Source organism: Cardiocondyla obscurior, linkage group LG11, assembly GCF_019399895.1.
Source record: "Cardiocondyla obscurior isolate alpha-2009 linkage group LG11, Cobs3.1, whole genome shotgun sequence".
Taxonomy (NCBI): domain Eukaryota; kingdom Metazoa; phylum Arthropoda; class Insecta; order Hymenoptera; family Formicidae; genus Cardiocondyla; species Cardiocondyla obscurior.
The window spans coordinates 4835235-4852338 of record NC_091874.1 but is presented as its reverse complement, the minus strand read 5'-3'; the positions used below and the strand labels follow the sequence as shown (position 1 = coordinate 4852338).

Below are 17104 nucleotides of genomic sequence, written 5' to 3'. Positions count from 1 at the left end.
CACTTTGCTCAGATAGCGTGAATGGATGTGAAAACTTCGCAAAGATAGGGAAGCGATCGGGAGAAAAAAAAACAACGGACCTACCGTACACGACGTGCCGTCTCGATATGTCCAGCGATCGGCTTTGGAACCCGTTCTCGCACGCACGGTCCGATTTACAGTGTCCCGTCCTTTTCTTTGTTTTCTGGAATCACCAATCGCCGGTCGTAATTTTGATGCGATAACTCTTAATTATTCCTTGGCAACTAAACCGATCGAATTTACCGTATGTGAGTCCTCTCGCTCCTGACTTCCACTGCGTTGTGGGAGTCTCGATTTATCGCCCGACAGAGGAGCGTCGTCGAGACTTGATAGTCCGTTGTCTGGCATGTTTCAAGAGTCTCTTAATGCAGGGCCGCATTTAGCATAGCTCAGATACGTTACAGGTGTACTTGGTAATTTACAAAATTGTTGAATAGGAAGACATAGAAGTTTCGCTGCGGTCGAATCGAAATAAATGAGATGTTTGCTTAATTTCAACATACTGATGTGGAAATACCAGGCGTTTGCTTGTATGACAGTGAGGGGAAACGATTGCATAAAACGAGCAAATTGACGTTCCAATAAACAAATCTCGTTTAAAAGTAAATATCTAGTTGATCAAACAAATTACACAATTAACATTGTAAATATTTAATCGATTCGATAATTGTGATTATTAATGCAACCGCGTTAGTAAAATTTACCGTTGTATAAACGTGTAATTTGTTCAATCAACTTGATATTTGTTTTAAACTGGGACAACCACTGATTTTGCGCGACAAGCTGTCCTTTCCTTTTCTACGAACTATGCGCTTTTATCTGGAAATAACATTCGATAAAATGCAGAATAAAATTTTAATTCGGCGGTCGAAAAAAAATAGCGGATCCTTAAAGTGCTTGTGCAAATATATTTTAAGAAACGTCTACATAAAGAAGACATTTCTCATCAGTTAATTATTCACATTTAATTAATTCGAGTGTTAAATATACGCGCAGTATCACTGTCCAATTATCTTAATTTCTTTTGATCGAGATAAGGGAAATATTTTTTACCGAGCGTCTATATTTCCGCCGAAAGGTTTAATTTTCTTAATGTAGGGCCGTCATAAATCAACAGGTAATGTTACTTCGAGCGGACAAGGTATTCAGCCGCGTTTGCTCGCATAACTGGTTCCAAAAGCCCCGGTCGAGCTGCCCGACATTACTCAGTTATCCCTGCAGACCACACAAGGGACACATAGTAAACATGTTGTTAACTCGCCCTACGAACATTGCATGGATTTTACGCGACTTTATGCGCGCAATTACCGTAGAAATCTGTGGCCTCGAGCGTATAGCATTTAGTCCCGTAATTAACCCTACGTGTCTCTCAATTGAAAGCACAGAAAAAATATAACGATTCTTTTTAGATGGAAAGTAATTTTTTTTTTTTAGAATATTTGATTTGTTTGCATTATCCGGAAAAAAAATCCGTAAACTCTTCCCGGTTTATATTTTATCTTCTCTCTTGTACAACTTAATTTTAACTCGTACGCTGAATACAAAATTGAAAAGAAAAAAATTTTTTTAATTACCATTTATAATACTTTAATCGGACCGTTATACGGCTTAACGAGGCTGCAAACAGAGCTATGCGTCACGTAGGCTCGCGTCATTTTTGCTGCATTTTCGTATATTTTTTCTTTTTTTTTTTTTACCACGTGAAATATTTCATACCTTTATACGATAAAAAGCACAAAAAGGAGAGATAAAAAATTTGATAAATTTTTTTCCAAGGACTAAAAAATTCCGCACATTAATCCCTTCGCTTCTATATGTATTATATAGGTTTCAAACTATGTTTGCGAAATCTTAACAGAAAAGTAGCGGATTTAAACAGAGTAGAGACTGAGCGACAATCGTATTACAAGAATTGTTTCGTACTTTTAATGTCAGGCTACTTCTGCGTTATTAATTACTCCCGATATTCCTGCAATTATATGTTTTCGTCACTGTGTTCGGAGAGGAAAATCGATCGCAAGTGAACTAGCGACTGAGGCAGGTCCGTAAATCATTTCGATTACGAGCTCAACGGCAGGTGTAGAGCATCCGTGATTAAGTAGTTTCGGGCGGCGTTGCGATCAGTCAATCAGCGCTGCTAAATATTATCTATACGTGCTACAAGAACACGCGCGCGTAGCACTCCTTGCGTCTAATGAATATTGATTCTGCGCTAACCGGCGAGACCCATTTCGGTGCCGGAAGGCGGCGGAGGCGGCGGCTGTGCATCGCGCCGGAGAGGAGAAATTTCGGTCCCCGGTGACCGCGTAATGGGTCAGGCTCATCGCCTATCGCGTAAGTAAGATAAATGATCCCCTAATGCCCCCGCCGTGGCCCCGGTGCGCGTAACGTGCAGATGAGCCGATATAAAGCCCCGCGACTTCGGCTTGAACTCCACCGCTGGGACGCGATCCGTTTTCGGCGGCAGATCGAAAGGGCGCAGAAGGGAAGCGCGGGGAACATCGCGAGACAGACGTGGGGATGAAAACTGAGCCGGATTTGCATTCGGCATTACCATATTTTCCAATGCAACTTGAAAGAAAAAGCTTGATCAGGGATTACACGATTTTTTTGGGAGAAGTTTGCGTAGATCCAGCTCTCTCGGAAACAAGAAATAAACGAATAGAAAGGGCAAAAAATTTGCAAGAAATGAGTAATTTTTTTTTTACATCCATGGTATTTTCAAATTGAAAACGACCACTTTTTTTACGCTAAAAAAAATTCTGAAGCACGCAGCGAACGCACGCGTGTCGAGTGGGAACAGTTGCCAGCAACGGCGCTACAGCGATTCGGCCGAATTCCGCGGATGAAATGAGCCCCGACGTGCCGGTAAATCGCCCGTAACGCGGATTTCTCGATTGGATCGCACAAAGAGTCGTATTAATTAAATCACCTCCAGTCGAAGCTCAGATAAAGCTCCCCCGATCAGGAATCCGTAATTAACATGCCGTCTACTTCGACGCGAACTGATTGCGAGATCAGCGCGCCGATCTTTCTCGCGTCCGACTCGCGAATCCTTAAGGTTATTCGAGCTGTATAACAGATATCGATATCCCGACTTAAGTAATAGCATCTTAATGAGAACGAACCGTAGAAAATAATATTAAAAACGATAACGCCGATTTTTTTAATTCATATATTTATTACGGTAGTCGCTGTTAGAATAACGTTGCATTTCGAGAAAATATTTTATTAATATTAAAATGGTGAAAATAATCTGATATATCGATGTAATTCGAAGAAACAAACACTGCGTTCGTCTGTTCGATGATTACGGTAATTTATGCTCAAAAGGACACTGCGTCGCGCGAATGCGACGATGACATAAGAAACGAAACCTTACGTCATTGGCGAGTGAATCGGTAATGATGATATCATCGCTGATGCCATAGAAAACCCGATGTATCGCGCACACTCGATACCGTCTTCTCGTAACAGAGAAATGCTATTGAAACGCAATCATGCGTTATTTTTGAAAAACTGTCTTCTGAAAAATATTTTTTACTGAAGCCGTTTCGTCGCGTGCCCGATTATGTAACAGCATGAGTCACGTTAATCTGTTAATCGCCCGACGACTGAATAAATTCGTATTCCGCGAATACAAATTGTATTAAATAATATTAAGACTGCACGTTCCTCGTTTAGAATTTTGAGATAAAAATTCCTTAAAAAAATTTGAAAGCGATTTATTATTTATGTAATTTCAGTTTCTAATTTTCAACTGTAAATTTATTATGCTATTTAATGATTCATAAATACGTAGATATTTTTAAACATTTTTCTTTAAATTAATTTTTTTTTTCTGTAAAATTATTATTATTCATTTTTTCTCTCTCTTAATTTTCAATGCCTCTAGCAACTCAATTCGGCCATAAAGGCTCCTAATATAAAAACGCTACATAAATCTAATTTATCTCGTTGCTCGTTAAAATCGATCCGGATATATTTATTTGATATCGCCATCAAAGATTTCCATCGAGGATCGGCCGACTGTCAAAGCAGACGATGATCAAAGCGCGTATACGCAAAGACGTGCTTACGTATCGGCTCGTAAAGAGGCAGACGTGAACTCGTAAAATACGACATCCAACTTCTGCAGTTATAAATCTGATCCGAAACGTGTGTACGTATTCGCACGGCGACGGGTGGCGTGGATCACGTCGGTGGGTCAGAATGGTACGGGGAAGTTCGATGTCGCGTTCTCACGGGCGATTGGTGCCGCCGCTAAGGCGTCTTATTAGAAAGTTTAAATGGTAAATAAAACTTTAAATTAAGGCAGTTCCCGAGCATTACCGCGCCGGCAGAGTTCGTCGATGAATGAAATCGCATAATGCGAAGTATCGATTCCCCTTGAAAAGACCACTGTCAAGGATTGCCGTCGCATAGAACACTGATCCGCGCACCGGCCTCAAACGTCTTTTTATACATGTACGTAAATTCGATTAAATTGAAACATACGAGATGTAACGCGAGGGTCAAGGGCCGAGCGATCCCTTATTGCGGTCAAGGTCGAAGCGAAGCGAGATCGAGGATGGCGCGCGAATTATCTCGCGTCGGGCGCGCAACCGCAAGCACGCGTCCACGTCCCGCATGAAGGGTCAGCCGCGTGTTCCTCATCTGGAAATTACTGCCAATTATTTGATTCGCCTGGCGCGGACAGGAAGTCACGACGATTTCGGTTGACGTCGCGTCGAGCGCTAAATTTTCCGCCTCGTTAGCACGCGCCTGATCTTGCCGTCGTTGTCGAAGTAACGACCGATATGCGGAAAGCACAAGTCGCGTCGCGCATCACGGAAAAAGCGTCTAACGCGCGCGAGCCGGCTCGCCAGCGGGAATTAATGGGCCAAAGAAGCGACCGCTAATCCGCGCGATCGAGCAGACAAACCGCAAATTTTTGCGGCTGGATAATCGCGCTCGGGCAAAAAGAATGCGCACGCGAGAGCGTTTGTTCCTTGAGAAACGGTGCTTCTTTGTAGAGTTGGAGAAAGAAAGCGGTGGATTTCAAGAGGAAAGTATTAGCATTTCAACCATAATTCACGTCAAATATCTGTATTACATTTTTTTAAAATAATTTTCCACGAGATGCAGATAAAATTATATCTACAATTTAAAAAAAGATACGTCAAATTAGTTTTCGATCAACATGCTTTAAAGCCATTTTCTCAAAAATTACGTTAATCTTTTTTTCACCGCGAGCTCTTTGAAAACAAAAAAATGTAAAAGTTACCGCAGAAAGAGAGAGAGAGGGAGAGAAGATCAATCTCGGTTAATTCACGAGTATCGTTTTACCGCGCGCGTGTTACGTCAATTGTGAAAATAATGTAATTATAATGGATGTTAAATGAAGCTGCGCGTGTTGGTTCTTTGGTGCGGCCAGCGCTAATTAACGTCAAAACCAATTCATTCATTTTTCTTATAAATGCCGATGAGCGGGTGCGCACGAAAGACGGAGGGGACGAAAAGGGGCCAATGCGGCGGGCTCTTTATTATCTTTGTGGTATTTTCATCGAAGGCTATAATTTCCTTCGGACCTGAAGCGCTTTCTCGGAAAGAAGCGCCGCTGCGAATGTCGGCCGATCGATACTCATTAAAGACGAATCCCGATAAGCCCGTTCATTCGTTATATTTAGCGAAGCCACTTGACCGTACCTACAAAGCCGCCCGCACGTACTTTCGGAAGCATTCGCACATTATCGGGAATAACGTTTGCTAATTAGAATTACTTTGTCGAGTTTGACAGTGCCGATTGCAATTAAGTGAAAATCTGCCGGAGACGAATTAACTTTTCTTCTTTCATCGCGGAAATATTCGTATTTCTCTCTATTTCCAGTCGAGTTTAATATATTTGTGTACGGAGAGCGCAAAAAAAAAGAAAAAAAAAGAGAGAGAGAGAGCTTATTAATTTTTTGTGCTGTGGTTATAAAACAACCGTAGCTGCAAACTGAACACACGTCTCGTGTTTTCACGTGATTTTACTCGCACATCATAGATTCCGCTTAATTATCAAAATATATTACGCGCGAACCGTGTGACGCATGCGTCTCACGTGTACATGTGTACTTGAGACAGTTTGTATTTAATTGCCCGTCACGATAATCACAGCTAGACAGCGGTATAACCAATCGTATTGGCTGTCATGTAAACGGAATGCAATAGTCCTATCGCGAAATCGATATGATATGCGGTATTCTGATGCTTGTTTAGCGATAAGTTACCGTTACATAAACCAGATGATGCCTTTTGATATCCCCGTGTTTAATTGTAATTTCGTTCATATAATGCGTTATTGTGTAAAATTATTATATAGAATTTTTCTTCGTGCTACTGTAATCCAATTTCTTCATTTTACAAAATAAATCGCGTATCTCTTCTATACGAAATTTGCGTTGCACTCAGCTGGCGTAAAACTGCACTGACCCGTATTTCTTCGTATTTACGTTCTCCATAGAAAAACATTTTATCCCACCGTAAATATTATTTTAAATAAATAACAGAAGGCGCGAGAGATGGATTTAAGATCGCGTCTGTACGTTTTATATTTCATAAATCCTACTGGGACGACAAACACCGATTATTGGTCGCTCCTTACATCTCCGGTGCGACTGAAATTTATTTATCGTTTTTCGACACGGGCATGCGTTTTCTCCCCGCGTAAATCTTCGGACCTTCGAACTCTGTCGAGACGTCGGGGTGTATCGGGGGAGGTTTAGCGTCCGATATCGCCGAGAAACGGGCGAAGAAACGCCGAAATAAGAGACATCTTTGAACCGCTGTATAAACGTCGCGCGGAATTCGTGCCATCTGGCTCGTACAAGTTATAACGCGAGATTTCCCGGCTTCCGAAAGTGTATATCGTCGAAGAAAGTCGTATTTATCCGGTGTATTGCCGCTCGATATAAATCGGATCCTACCATTGTGTTGCAACGGTTGAAACTTGCGAGCTGCATAACATGCCTCCTGCTTGTTAAGTTCATTTGTGCCGACTGCGCGATTTCGATATTCGATCGATATACAAATGTAGCGATATTTGCTCAACTTTTGCGCTCAAAATATGGACTCCAATTTCTATTTATATTCCTATATGTGACGGAAAAACGTTCAAATACTGATGTAAATTAACCGCGGAACCTGTTTTGCACGGTTCACATAAAAAAAAAAATTTTCCTTAATGTATAAAACCGTGCAATATTTTTTTTGCATTTTTGTACAATTTTTCAATCTTTTAACTTTATAACCAGCTTCATCCAGCGAAACCAACGAATTTCGCAGATACCTATTGAAACACTTTATGACGCGTCGCGAGTTGCATGATAATTTTGGTATATTACATTACTAGATACAAACGGCACGGACACGCGAATAAATCAATTATTGGTAAAAAAAAAAAAAGTTTTAACCGCAGCGTCCGAAACCGAGCCATTTGAGATTGAATTATTTTTCCGCCGTCAATCGCGGTTATCGTGTCGGTGGTGTTCGGTACCGGGGATCTAAAAGCTCTAAAAAGCTCATATTATATTTCCCGTAGGCCGCAGACCGTATCGCGTGATATGCGAGGAACGATCTCGCGTGAACTTCCGCCTGTAATAGAGGATCGGCGGATTTTCGCGTGTAAGGATCGTCGGGTGCTCTCCCGGAGAGCTTTAATTTCTCACCCCATCGTCCTCCTATTTTTCCTCCCCCTCGACGCGCACGAATCTATTTCCCGTTCGGTCGCGTGCAGGAAATCGAATATGCATCGCGGATCGGTACGAAAGCTCGGCGATCTCGTCGCGATCTCTTTGTTAGATAATTTCTCTCACTTTTACCCCTCCTTCTTTTTTTTCTTCGCTCCCTTGCACCGTCGTTCGATTCTTGACGAAGTCGGCTGATAGAGTCGATCGCGCTCTTATCGCACCCTTAGCCCTCGCAGGCGAGATTACCCAGCATTCTGATTGCGGGTTTTTCTACTCGTCAGCTTTCTCATTTTTCCACAAAAAGTACTGTCTGCTTTCATTCCAATTCTCCCCTTCGACGAAAGTACGGAAAAACTATTAGGATACAAAGATCTATTTGGCGCACAAATTCCAACGTATCACTTTTATTTCTAATAACGTTAAAACTCAGAAGCTAAATTCACAAAGAGTAGAATGAGTGTTTTATAATTATTTTTTACTATAAGACAAGATCGGCTATATTTAAATCGCTATGTTTCTTTGTTAAAATAGGATATTTTTTTATATGAGATAATTATCCGCTATACGATTTTTGTTCTGCAATTATTATATTTGGGTTCTCTGAAACCACGCACATCAAAGGATGATTGCGAGCTATCACTAGATATGTCTAAAGGAGGAAGCACAAGAGGTAGAATGAGACAAGAGTGGGAGGGAGGGAGAGAGAAAGAGAGACGTACGGAGGGTAAAGGTTTAAACAGCGGAACTTCAATTAGACGTTGTTGTTGGCGGTATAATCGGATTCCCCGCCGCCGATTTGTCCATGACGACGACGATCTAGACCTCTCGCGGGGAACACGCGCGAGTTTCCGCTCAGTGATCAAAGCCGCCCGCGAACGGATCCTCTCCGCATTTCGTACGGTTAACTAAACATCTTCGGACACGCATCGAGGCGCGTAACGAACCGCGGGTGTTCGCTCGCAATTGCTTATCGCCGAATACCGATGACGAGATCGTTCGTTGGTGCCAAGCAGGCGGAAATAATCGACCGCAGATCCCCGAAAGGTGGATCTTCTCCTTTTGATAAACGATAAACGTTGCGTCGCGTGTCATTTCCAGATCGTACAGAATTATAGGAAACTCTCCGATTTGAAATAAATCCTTTTTTCTTACCGGAAATATCAGGTTTGCTACGTGCGATCGTACTTAGCGGACATACACACGTCGCGCTACCAGATTTTCTTTCTCTCCGATTTTACTCCAAATTCTTCATTGTCGTGGCATTCCCTTTTTTTTTATTTTTACTTTTTTTATTTTATTAAAAGAATTAAAAGACAAAGAAAATTCCGGCTTAAAAGGATCACCCGCGGAGAATTGAATTAATTACGAGATCATACCGAATTATTCCTCTCGTAAAGATGAAAATTATTTTACGTCGTTCTTTTTGTCATACTTTATTAGGCTCGTTTGCTTATTAGTTCCTCGCTAATGTGTACGTTTAATATTACAACTTTGCATAAAAGCAGGTTATCTCGAGAAAGGTTTGCCCGCTCTTACTGAAACTTCTTTCCCTCCCCGTGAAATTTGGCCGGGATAAGAAGCCACGCGCGAATTTTTCCCGAGTTCACAATTTCCTAGCCGATGTTGGGGGATGAAAGGACGTGTCGGAGGATGAAAAGTTCGGGAATGCCTGATGCGCCGTACGACAGACACGCGCGCGTGAAGTGTCGCGCGAAAACGTGCACGCGCGAGGAAATATTTTTCCAGCGCTGGAAATTTTCTGACCCGGTTAGGTCTGAATAGTTTGTTCCTACTTTTGATATGTAAATCGACGTCGTTGTTCACGACGTTGCCTGCCTTGCCGGTGAATTTTAAGCCCGCCCGACCCGATGTCGCGCGGCCTCCGGACGCGTTTCCCCGCCTTACCCGGAAGCTCAGCGTCTCGCCGCGGTCCATTTAGAAAAGGAGCGACGAGCTTACGTGGTTCTCACCTCGACTTCTATGCAGATTTACGTACTTTGCATTATACGGTACACTACTGATTTAATCCTCGAGCTTTATGACTAGACGCGGTCTAATCCTTTCGTCGTTGAAGTTCTTTCAAGTCAAGTTAATGCGTTTTATTTAATCTTTCGTAAATAAATCTCTGTCGCCCTCGCGGTAAATCTTAAATGGCCTCGTTAATCAAACGCAAAATAGCTTGATTAATTTTCGAAGGTTAATCGCGAACGGGGAAATACGGAGTTTAATCAACGGTAATTTAAATTGTCAAAATCTGTAATTACAAAGTCTGTAAATTACAGAATATAAATTACAGAAATAGGGAACTTTGTATTATTTTGAAAACGTTGCAACAAAAATGCTTTCTATTTTCTCTTTAAAAAATTTACTTTTTTTTTTTTTTTTCTTTAAATTACTGCTCTGTTTATCCCGATATCTTTTATCTATCTGTAAGTGTTCGAGAAAAAAATGACGGATAAAAATATCCTCTTAGGGATCACGGAGTTCGCTACCCGTTGAAATTATCTATAATCCACGTCGTAGGTATTCCGCTATCTCCGCGATAAGAAGAGGGAACAAACGAAGGATCCGCGACGTCAACGAGCAATCTCGTCGGGGAGATCCGCGCGCGAAGGTGGTGTCAGTGGTAACGGAACGAGTTGGATCAGACGAGACGGGTCTCTCTCGCCGTAACGAAACGGGTCTCTGTCGTTTTATCGCGGATTTTTCTCAGTTCATTTGATTCGTTTGATTTCGCTGCCTGGCGCTCTCGCCCGGGACCGAAAGTGGAGCGTACGTGTAAACGACGTCGTGCCTCACCGAGCTTGTTGCAGGCGTTCTTTACGACCTTTGCCCTTTCGCTCAAAGGGTGGGCCCCGTTTATCCCTGCGCTGGCATGCGGTATCGCGAGTCGTGCGCTCACCCCGAATAGTTCGCGTCGAGGCAAACAACAAAGGGCGCACGTCAAAAGGAACGCCGAAAAATCGCTTTATTCCCAGTCACGACTGTCGCGATTAATCTTCACGCTAATAGAGCCGAATTCGTATGACTCGCTCTTGACAAGAGTGGGTTTATAGAATTGTCCTCCCCTTTGCGCCGAGCGATTTCCTCTTTCGTGACAAACGAAGCGAATGACGTCGAGCGCGAGTCAGCGGACCTCTTTCTGTAATTTTGCACAATTCTCATTACGACAGAAATATGACTTTGTTGGTGAGGAGATAATATATAATTTTGCGTACAATATGTGTAATAACATATGAAGAAAGAGTATCGCGTGAGCTTTACGCTGTAATGGTGTCACTACGCGATTCTACTAATTTCTACTTATTTCAATTTGTAATTCAAATTTATTCGCAATGTGCAGATTATTCATACCAGCGAGTGTATTAACGGCGAATTACTTTATCGTGGACTTTCTCAACTTTATAAATAAACATAAAGCTAAAAAAAATTCGACGTGGCGACATATTTCGGTAATTTTTGTTCTCACTTTTCTTTTGCGCTTATGTTCGACAGCCTTAATTCGCGTTAAATCGTCCTTATTGTTCGCCGTGCAAAGCGTTTGAAGATAAAAAGGATAATGGGCGGGTGAGAATATCGCGCCTTGAAATCAGAATTTTCCGCGAAAGTTTCAGAATTAGGAACTCATTATCGGTTGATTAACGCTCCAGCTCCAGATTGATCGAACGATAATTGATGTTCACGTAAACCGTGGGCGCACACACATACAACGCGGCCGCGATATAAAGGGAGAACAAATTATTCTAAAGACGAACTTCCGCCGGTATTATGCGATAAATATAGAAATTATCTGTGCGAAGTGTGCCCGGCTGAGTGTCATCGTCAGACCGCGTTGCATATCTGGGTTGAGTGCGTTACTAGTTGCCGTTACAGCAGTTAGTTTAATCCCCTAATCTGCGCGCATTAATTACGATGCGTACACACGGCCGCGACATGTAAGAGCAATTTCGCATTCTGGCGTGGCGAATACGCGTTAATACTCTCGTTTCGCGTACTTCGCCGTTGAGCACGTAACAGCTTTCCGCGCACGACATAATCTGCACGGCTGAAGTTTTTTGGAACTTTCTCTCTCTTTTTCTCTACTTTTGTCTCTCTTTCTCTCTCCCTTTTTTTTGTTTTAATTAAAAGAACATTATAACTCGTCAGATTAAAAAAAAAGGTTTCAAAGAATAATCCAGCGGTCCATTTAAAAATTAAATTTGACAATAGATTCTTTATTGTAATTTTAGAGTTAATTCTTTTTTTGTTTTTTTTTTCGCTGAATATTCTTGATCGTCTTCGTAACGCCAGATTTGTTTATGCTGCTTCAAGTAGTCACGCTTGCTTCTAATCAAAGTTTCGCGCATAGTTAACAAGTTGGTTCTTTAGTATGCGAGAGACCGGAAACATCAACGGTTAGCTATACACCACGTATATATTTGCACGTGGTTATTTTGTTAGAGCAAAGTCAAACGTATGTGGTTCAGCGATTCTAATTAAGTTCGACGGCGCAGCGCGAAACTCAATTTAATTAGGACACAAAACAGCAAATACACATTTACAAATCGGAAAAAGGAGTAATAGAAAATACGAAATGCTTTAAGGAGCAGCCGCGTGCCAAGTGACTTGCCACTTTATTCGCAAACGTAAACGTTACCGCCCGCGCGTCGTTGAAGTAAATAAAAAATAAAATAACATATACAGTTTTCCAAATACACGTGCAACAGTTGTGAAGCACTTCGTAAGCGCTTCGAGAAATACTGCTCGCAGTACAAATAATTAAAAGTTATCAGCGAGTAAAGCCGATAGCTTTCGATAATCGTGCGCGCGAAACGAGCATGAGGATTTCTCGGTTATTTTATCTTTATTTTTTACACAAAGAAAATTACGTCGGCTCTTATTGGAGTTAGCGGTTTGATCAAACGCATCCCTTTTTTCCCCTTCAACGCTTTTCATTCAAACGCGTCTCTAATTTCTTTTCGCTTCGCGCCCGTGTCATCCGCGTTCCATTTACGCTTTCGTGAATACGGACGGTTGCATGTCGCTCGGGATTCACAGCGCGAGGGACGCGACGTCTCTTGAAAAATTCACCGCATATATATCGCCTACGGATTGCCGGCTTTTGCAAAGCCACATAAGTGGACGCGCATAAATATTCATCGGCGCGATTGTCGCGTGGCCACCGCAGATTTCGATCCCGCGATACCGTTCAACGAAAGAACTTCGGACTTACGGGGCAAGTTTGAAGCCGTTATGGAAGTTTTGTTTTTAACGACGTTGGGAGCACGTTACTTCAGATATCTAAATGTGGATAATCGGCATAGATATCGCGAGATTAAAGTTGAAATTTACGCGGTAATCTTCCCGTAAAAATTAAAAAGCCCATCTGGCAGCTTTGTAAGTTTCTGCTTTTTGCCGATGATGAAAAAGCCGGTCAATTCCGATTATTTTCACTCGCGGAATTATAAAACAACATTTAACTTACCTTATTTTCGGAACAAACGGCTCGGCTAATGGGATCAAATGGAGCCCGTCGCTCGGCGTCGTTTCGGAAGATATTGAGCGGCTAAAGGAAATTAATCGGGCGCCATCGTTATTTTGCGGGGACGGTCTGCAAGTGAGAGACTTCATGAGCCGAAGAAGGATTCTTAAATATCCCCGACGGGAAAAGTTCGGGAGCGCATCGGGGCCGTGGCTATCGATCTCTTGCGGGGCCATCTTCTCGCAGCCGTTGCCATTAGCTCGGAATCACCAACCGTCCGCAAGATATAGACAAAGACTTACGTACTTCGCTTAGTCTAAACTCTCGTGCTGCATCGTGATTCTGATAATAATTAAAAAATAAATAAAAATTAGTGTCCGTTATTTGCGGATGTAAATCAATAGGAATCAAACATAAAGTATTAGAAACAAAAATTAAAACATTTTCCTCCCATCGGGAACAATGTCCTCCTTGACGCATCTAATTAGCGAGGCGGTCGCTGTCCGGACAGGCGCGAGAATGAATCGAGGGGCGTTATGTGGGTAATTTATTTACAAGAGTAAAACATTATGTACAAGAATGCGTTTTCGCGCAAGAGAACCGTGTGAAAAAACAAGACGGTGAAGAAGGGTGGTGAGCGGGTGGGGAAACACAGTTGTTATTTTTTTGTATTTTTTTTTTTCTTTTCCTTCCATCTCGGACTAGTCGGTGGGTGTAAATCATACGAGCCGTAAAGTCGCGTGGTTTACATACATTTCTCTACTATTACCTGTACGTATGTGTGTATGTATGTCGCGTGTATGTATGTGTGTACGCGTGTCTTCCTTTAAATTTTTCATTTAACACTTATGTCATAAGTAGAAAGTACTTCGCCACCGGTGGAGGTCACGGTTTTCTCCTCCACCCTCGTTTTATTACATCGCTCTTCGGTTAAACTTGCTCGTGACACATTTATTTTACACTTAACACTTTCCTTGCACTATGGTTCGGGAAAGGATGCGGGGCGCAGTCCCGTTCTCATCCCCTCGCTGTCTCTCTCCCTTCTAGCGATGCTCAACTATGTGCCCGTCGTCGCGTTAACACTCACTGCGCGTTATCATCAATTCTTAATGTGTGCATCGCGTAAGACGTCACGACGCAATTATATGAAATATTTCAGAGGCGACAGCTATAATATTTGATCCTTCCCGTGACGTTCTTAACCGAAAAAGCGGTGAGAACTCGGTCACTTGTCGCCGCTGAAATTTTTTAATAATATCGACGTCCTCGCGTCATTCGTGGATATGATAAGAACTCCCGACTGCTCTGTCATGATCGTACGAATCGTGCTGCATTATTTTGATAATAAATCGTACCGATACTAAGTTACAAAGCACAAACTAATTTCTGCATGAGCTAAACGAAACGAACTTCTGGCTAATCAAGTATTTGCGAATAGGCAACTTTATCGTTATTAATACGTCGCTTATCTATGGTAAATGTAGAGTGCAAAAGAAGCTTACCACGCGAAAATAACTATGTCGGATCACATCAACGGGGAGGTTTTGCCCTCAGGATTGTTGTAAATAAATCGGAATTAAATCTAGCAATATTGCATCGTGATTGATATCATTCCATTTTGTGATGGATGTGTTATAGATGGTAAAAAAAAATAAACAATTAACAAAAAAAAACCAAAAATTTTTTTTAAAATGACATCGTTAAAACGTGGTCGACTTGTTGAATCGCATCAACTAAAATTAAATAAAATGAAATAAATAAGAGTAAACAAACGGTCAGTTATTTAAGAGAACGGCCATTAAACACAATGTTACGTTATTAATTTCCGACGCAAGTTAATAGTAGAAATACCGTTCGTGCAACAATATTAATTATCGGAGAATTCGAGAGACAGAGACAAGTATCTCCCGGTTGTCGCGAATTGTGCAGCCGTTTACGGTTTCACACGTGTACAGCTCAGCTGTAAATATTGTCGCTGCATTACAACGAATGTACGAAAAGTCCGTCCTTTCTCCGGACTCGTTTCTTCGCGGTTGGGAAAAGTCGACTCAGAAATCCGTCGCGAAATTCATGTTTCTAAGACACCGTGTAATGCGACTGCCTCACACTCCGCTTAACCCTTAGGCACAAAGCTTCCCTTTTATTACGTAAGAAGAGCTGTCTCTTAGAGATTATCTTTGTATTTCTCACCCCAGCGGCCAAACCCACAATTAAGTTTGAGATAAACGGGGATGAGGATTTTCGCGTTAGATTAAAAGGGGCGAAATAACCGTCGCGACGAGAGTGTTTAAATTGTGCGACGCAATTAAAGTAACATAACGACACTTAGATTTTCCAACGAGAATTTCCATCTCGCAATAAATAACTGAAATAAAGCCATATAAAACAAAAAAATTCACACATTTCTATCAGACATCACTTCCAATTACGACAAACCTTTTGAAAAAATAATTGTGATAAAATCATATGATGGACGCGGCGAAAAACAATAGCGTCAATGCGTGAATGATATTGACGGATTATTTTGAAATATTATTAAAAAAAAAAAAAAAAAAAAGAATTAACTGATTGGAAAAATGCAAAAATCGCACAATCGAAAGTATAACCAACCGTTGTAATGTACGAGTCTTTTCAACGAGCTTCATTGAAAACATTTATTACACCGGTAGGATCATTATGTTATCTCGTGAATTATTTGATTTTTCGGCCGCCACAGTAAAGTTCATTAATTCAGGGAGGTCTGTACGGAAGGGTTAACGTTATAAGTTGTGCGAGCGATCGTGTTGCGATACGTCCATCGATTTTACGAGTCTCAAGCGACCTTCGTGTACACGCACATTATCTCAGTTGGCCCAGAAGGAAGGCGAGCATCACCAAGACCGTCTTGGAGGTGGGCGAGCCGGCTGCCGTATTTCCGTGCTGCATCGCGGCCGGATGCTCACCTGAAACAGAAACAGTCGCTTTCGTGAAACACTTTTCTTTTATTTCTAACGATATCGCGATCTCAACGGGATACAGCGAAAATGTACTGGAAATGCGACGACCGAGAAGGATGTTCGTCGGTCGGGACGCGAAAATTTAATTCTACGCGATTACGACGATAACAACCGCGATCGGTACGACCCGTGTTTTAGAAATTAATTCCCACTTTCAGGAATTTTAATCAAACAATGACGTCAACCTTTTTTTTTTTTTAAATTGCGTATTCAATTAAATTAAATTTTTACAGCACAATAATAAATCATAGAATACACGGTTTTAATTTTTTAGCTTCCTGCATTTCGATATATGCTCCGTGGCTTTTAAAAATACATAAACTGTACGAAGCTTATGCTGATATTAATTTGCGATTCTGTAATATATATTCGCGACAGGCTAAAAATGTTTCTAGCATTTATCCACGTACATGGAATATTACAAAATTTACAGCACGGTAGTAAATGGTGTCATAATATGCATTCAGGCCATTTGTACGGGTAGATACGGGATCTCAAGGCATAAATTGTTAAAGAACCCTCATCGTAGGATGGGACAGGTATTTCGGGGCGAAATAGTCTCGAGTTTGACGTAATTCTACGTCGGCCTCGGGAGCCTCGCCTCGGCGGATTTGCAGAATTGGGGTCAGTGTGATACAGCAATGGTGCAGGGAAGTGGCAGCATGTTCTCGTGCGTCGGTGCATTTCGCACCCTCGATTGATTTCTTGGCGAACAGTACTAGAATTGGAACAAGCGTCGCGAGAGCGCTTTTCTTTTCCTTCTTTTTTACTTGAACCGACCGCGAACGGCACAAACGCGAGCACTTTTTATTATCCCTCCAGTAACGCCACTTTTGGGACGAAAAACTCAATCTTGCGCCTGACGTATCTCGGAAGTAATCGAATCTACGTCGGCGAGAAAATCGATTCTATTT

The 17104-nt window shown here is 41.8% G+C and overlaps 1 protein-coding gene and 1 long non-coding RNA gene across 3 annotated transcripts in view; one reads left to right on the top strand and one right to left on the bottom strand.

The window, feature by feature from the left end:
* Nucleotides 1-17104, top strand: part of LOC139106555 (uncharacterized) — a 49921-nt gene that overhangs the window by 12893 nt on the left and 19924 nt on the right. The gene's annotated exons all lie outside the window — the stretch shown is intronic.
* The window catches only part of Dpr1 (defective proboscis extension response 1), a 251820-nt gene continuing 250421 nt past the window's right edge, over nucleotides 15706-17104 (bottom strand). The window contains exon 6 of the mRNA XM_070663423.1: nucleotides 15706-16136. Within this exon, the coding sequence (XP_070519524.1) occupies nucleotides 16033-16136 (104 nt within the window). The 3' untranslated portion in view covers nucleotides 15706-16032. The remainder of the gene's footprint in view (nucleotides 16137-17104) is intronic.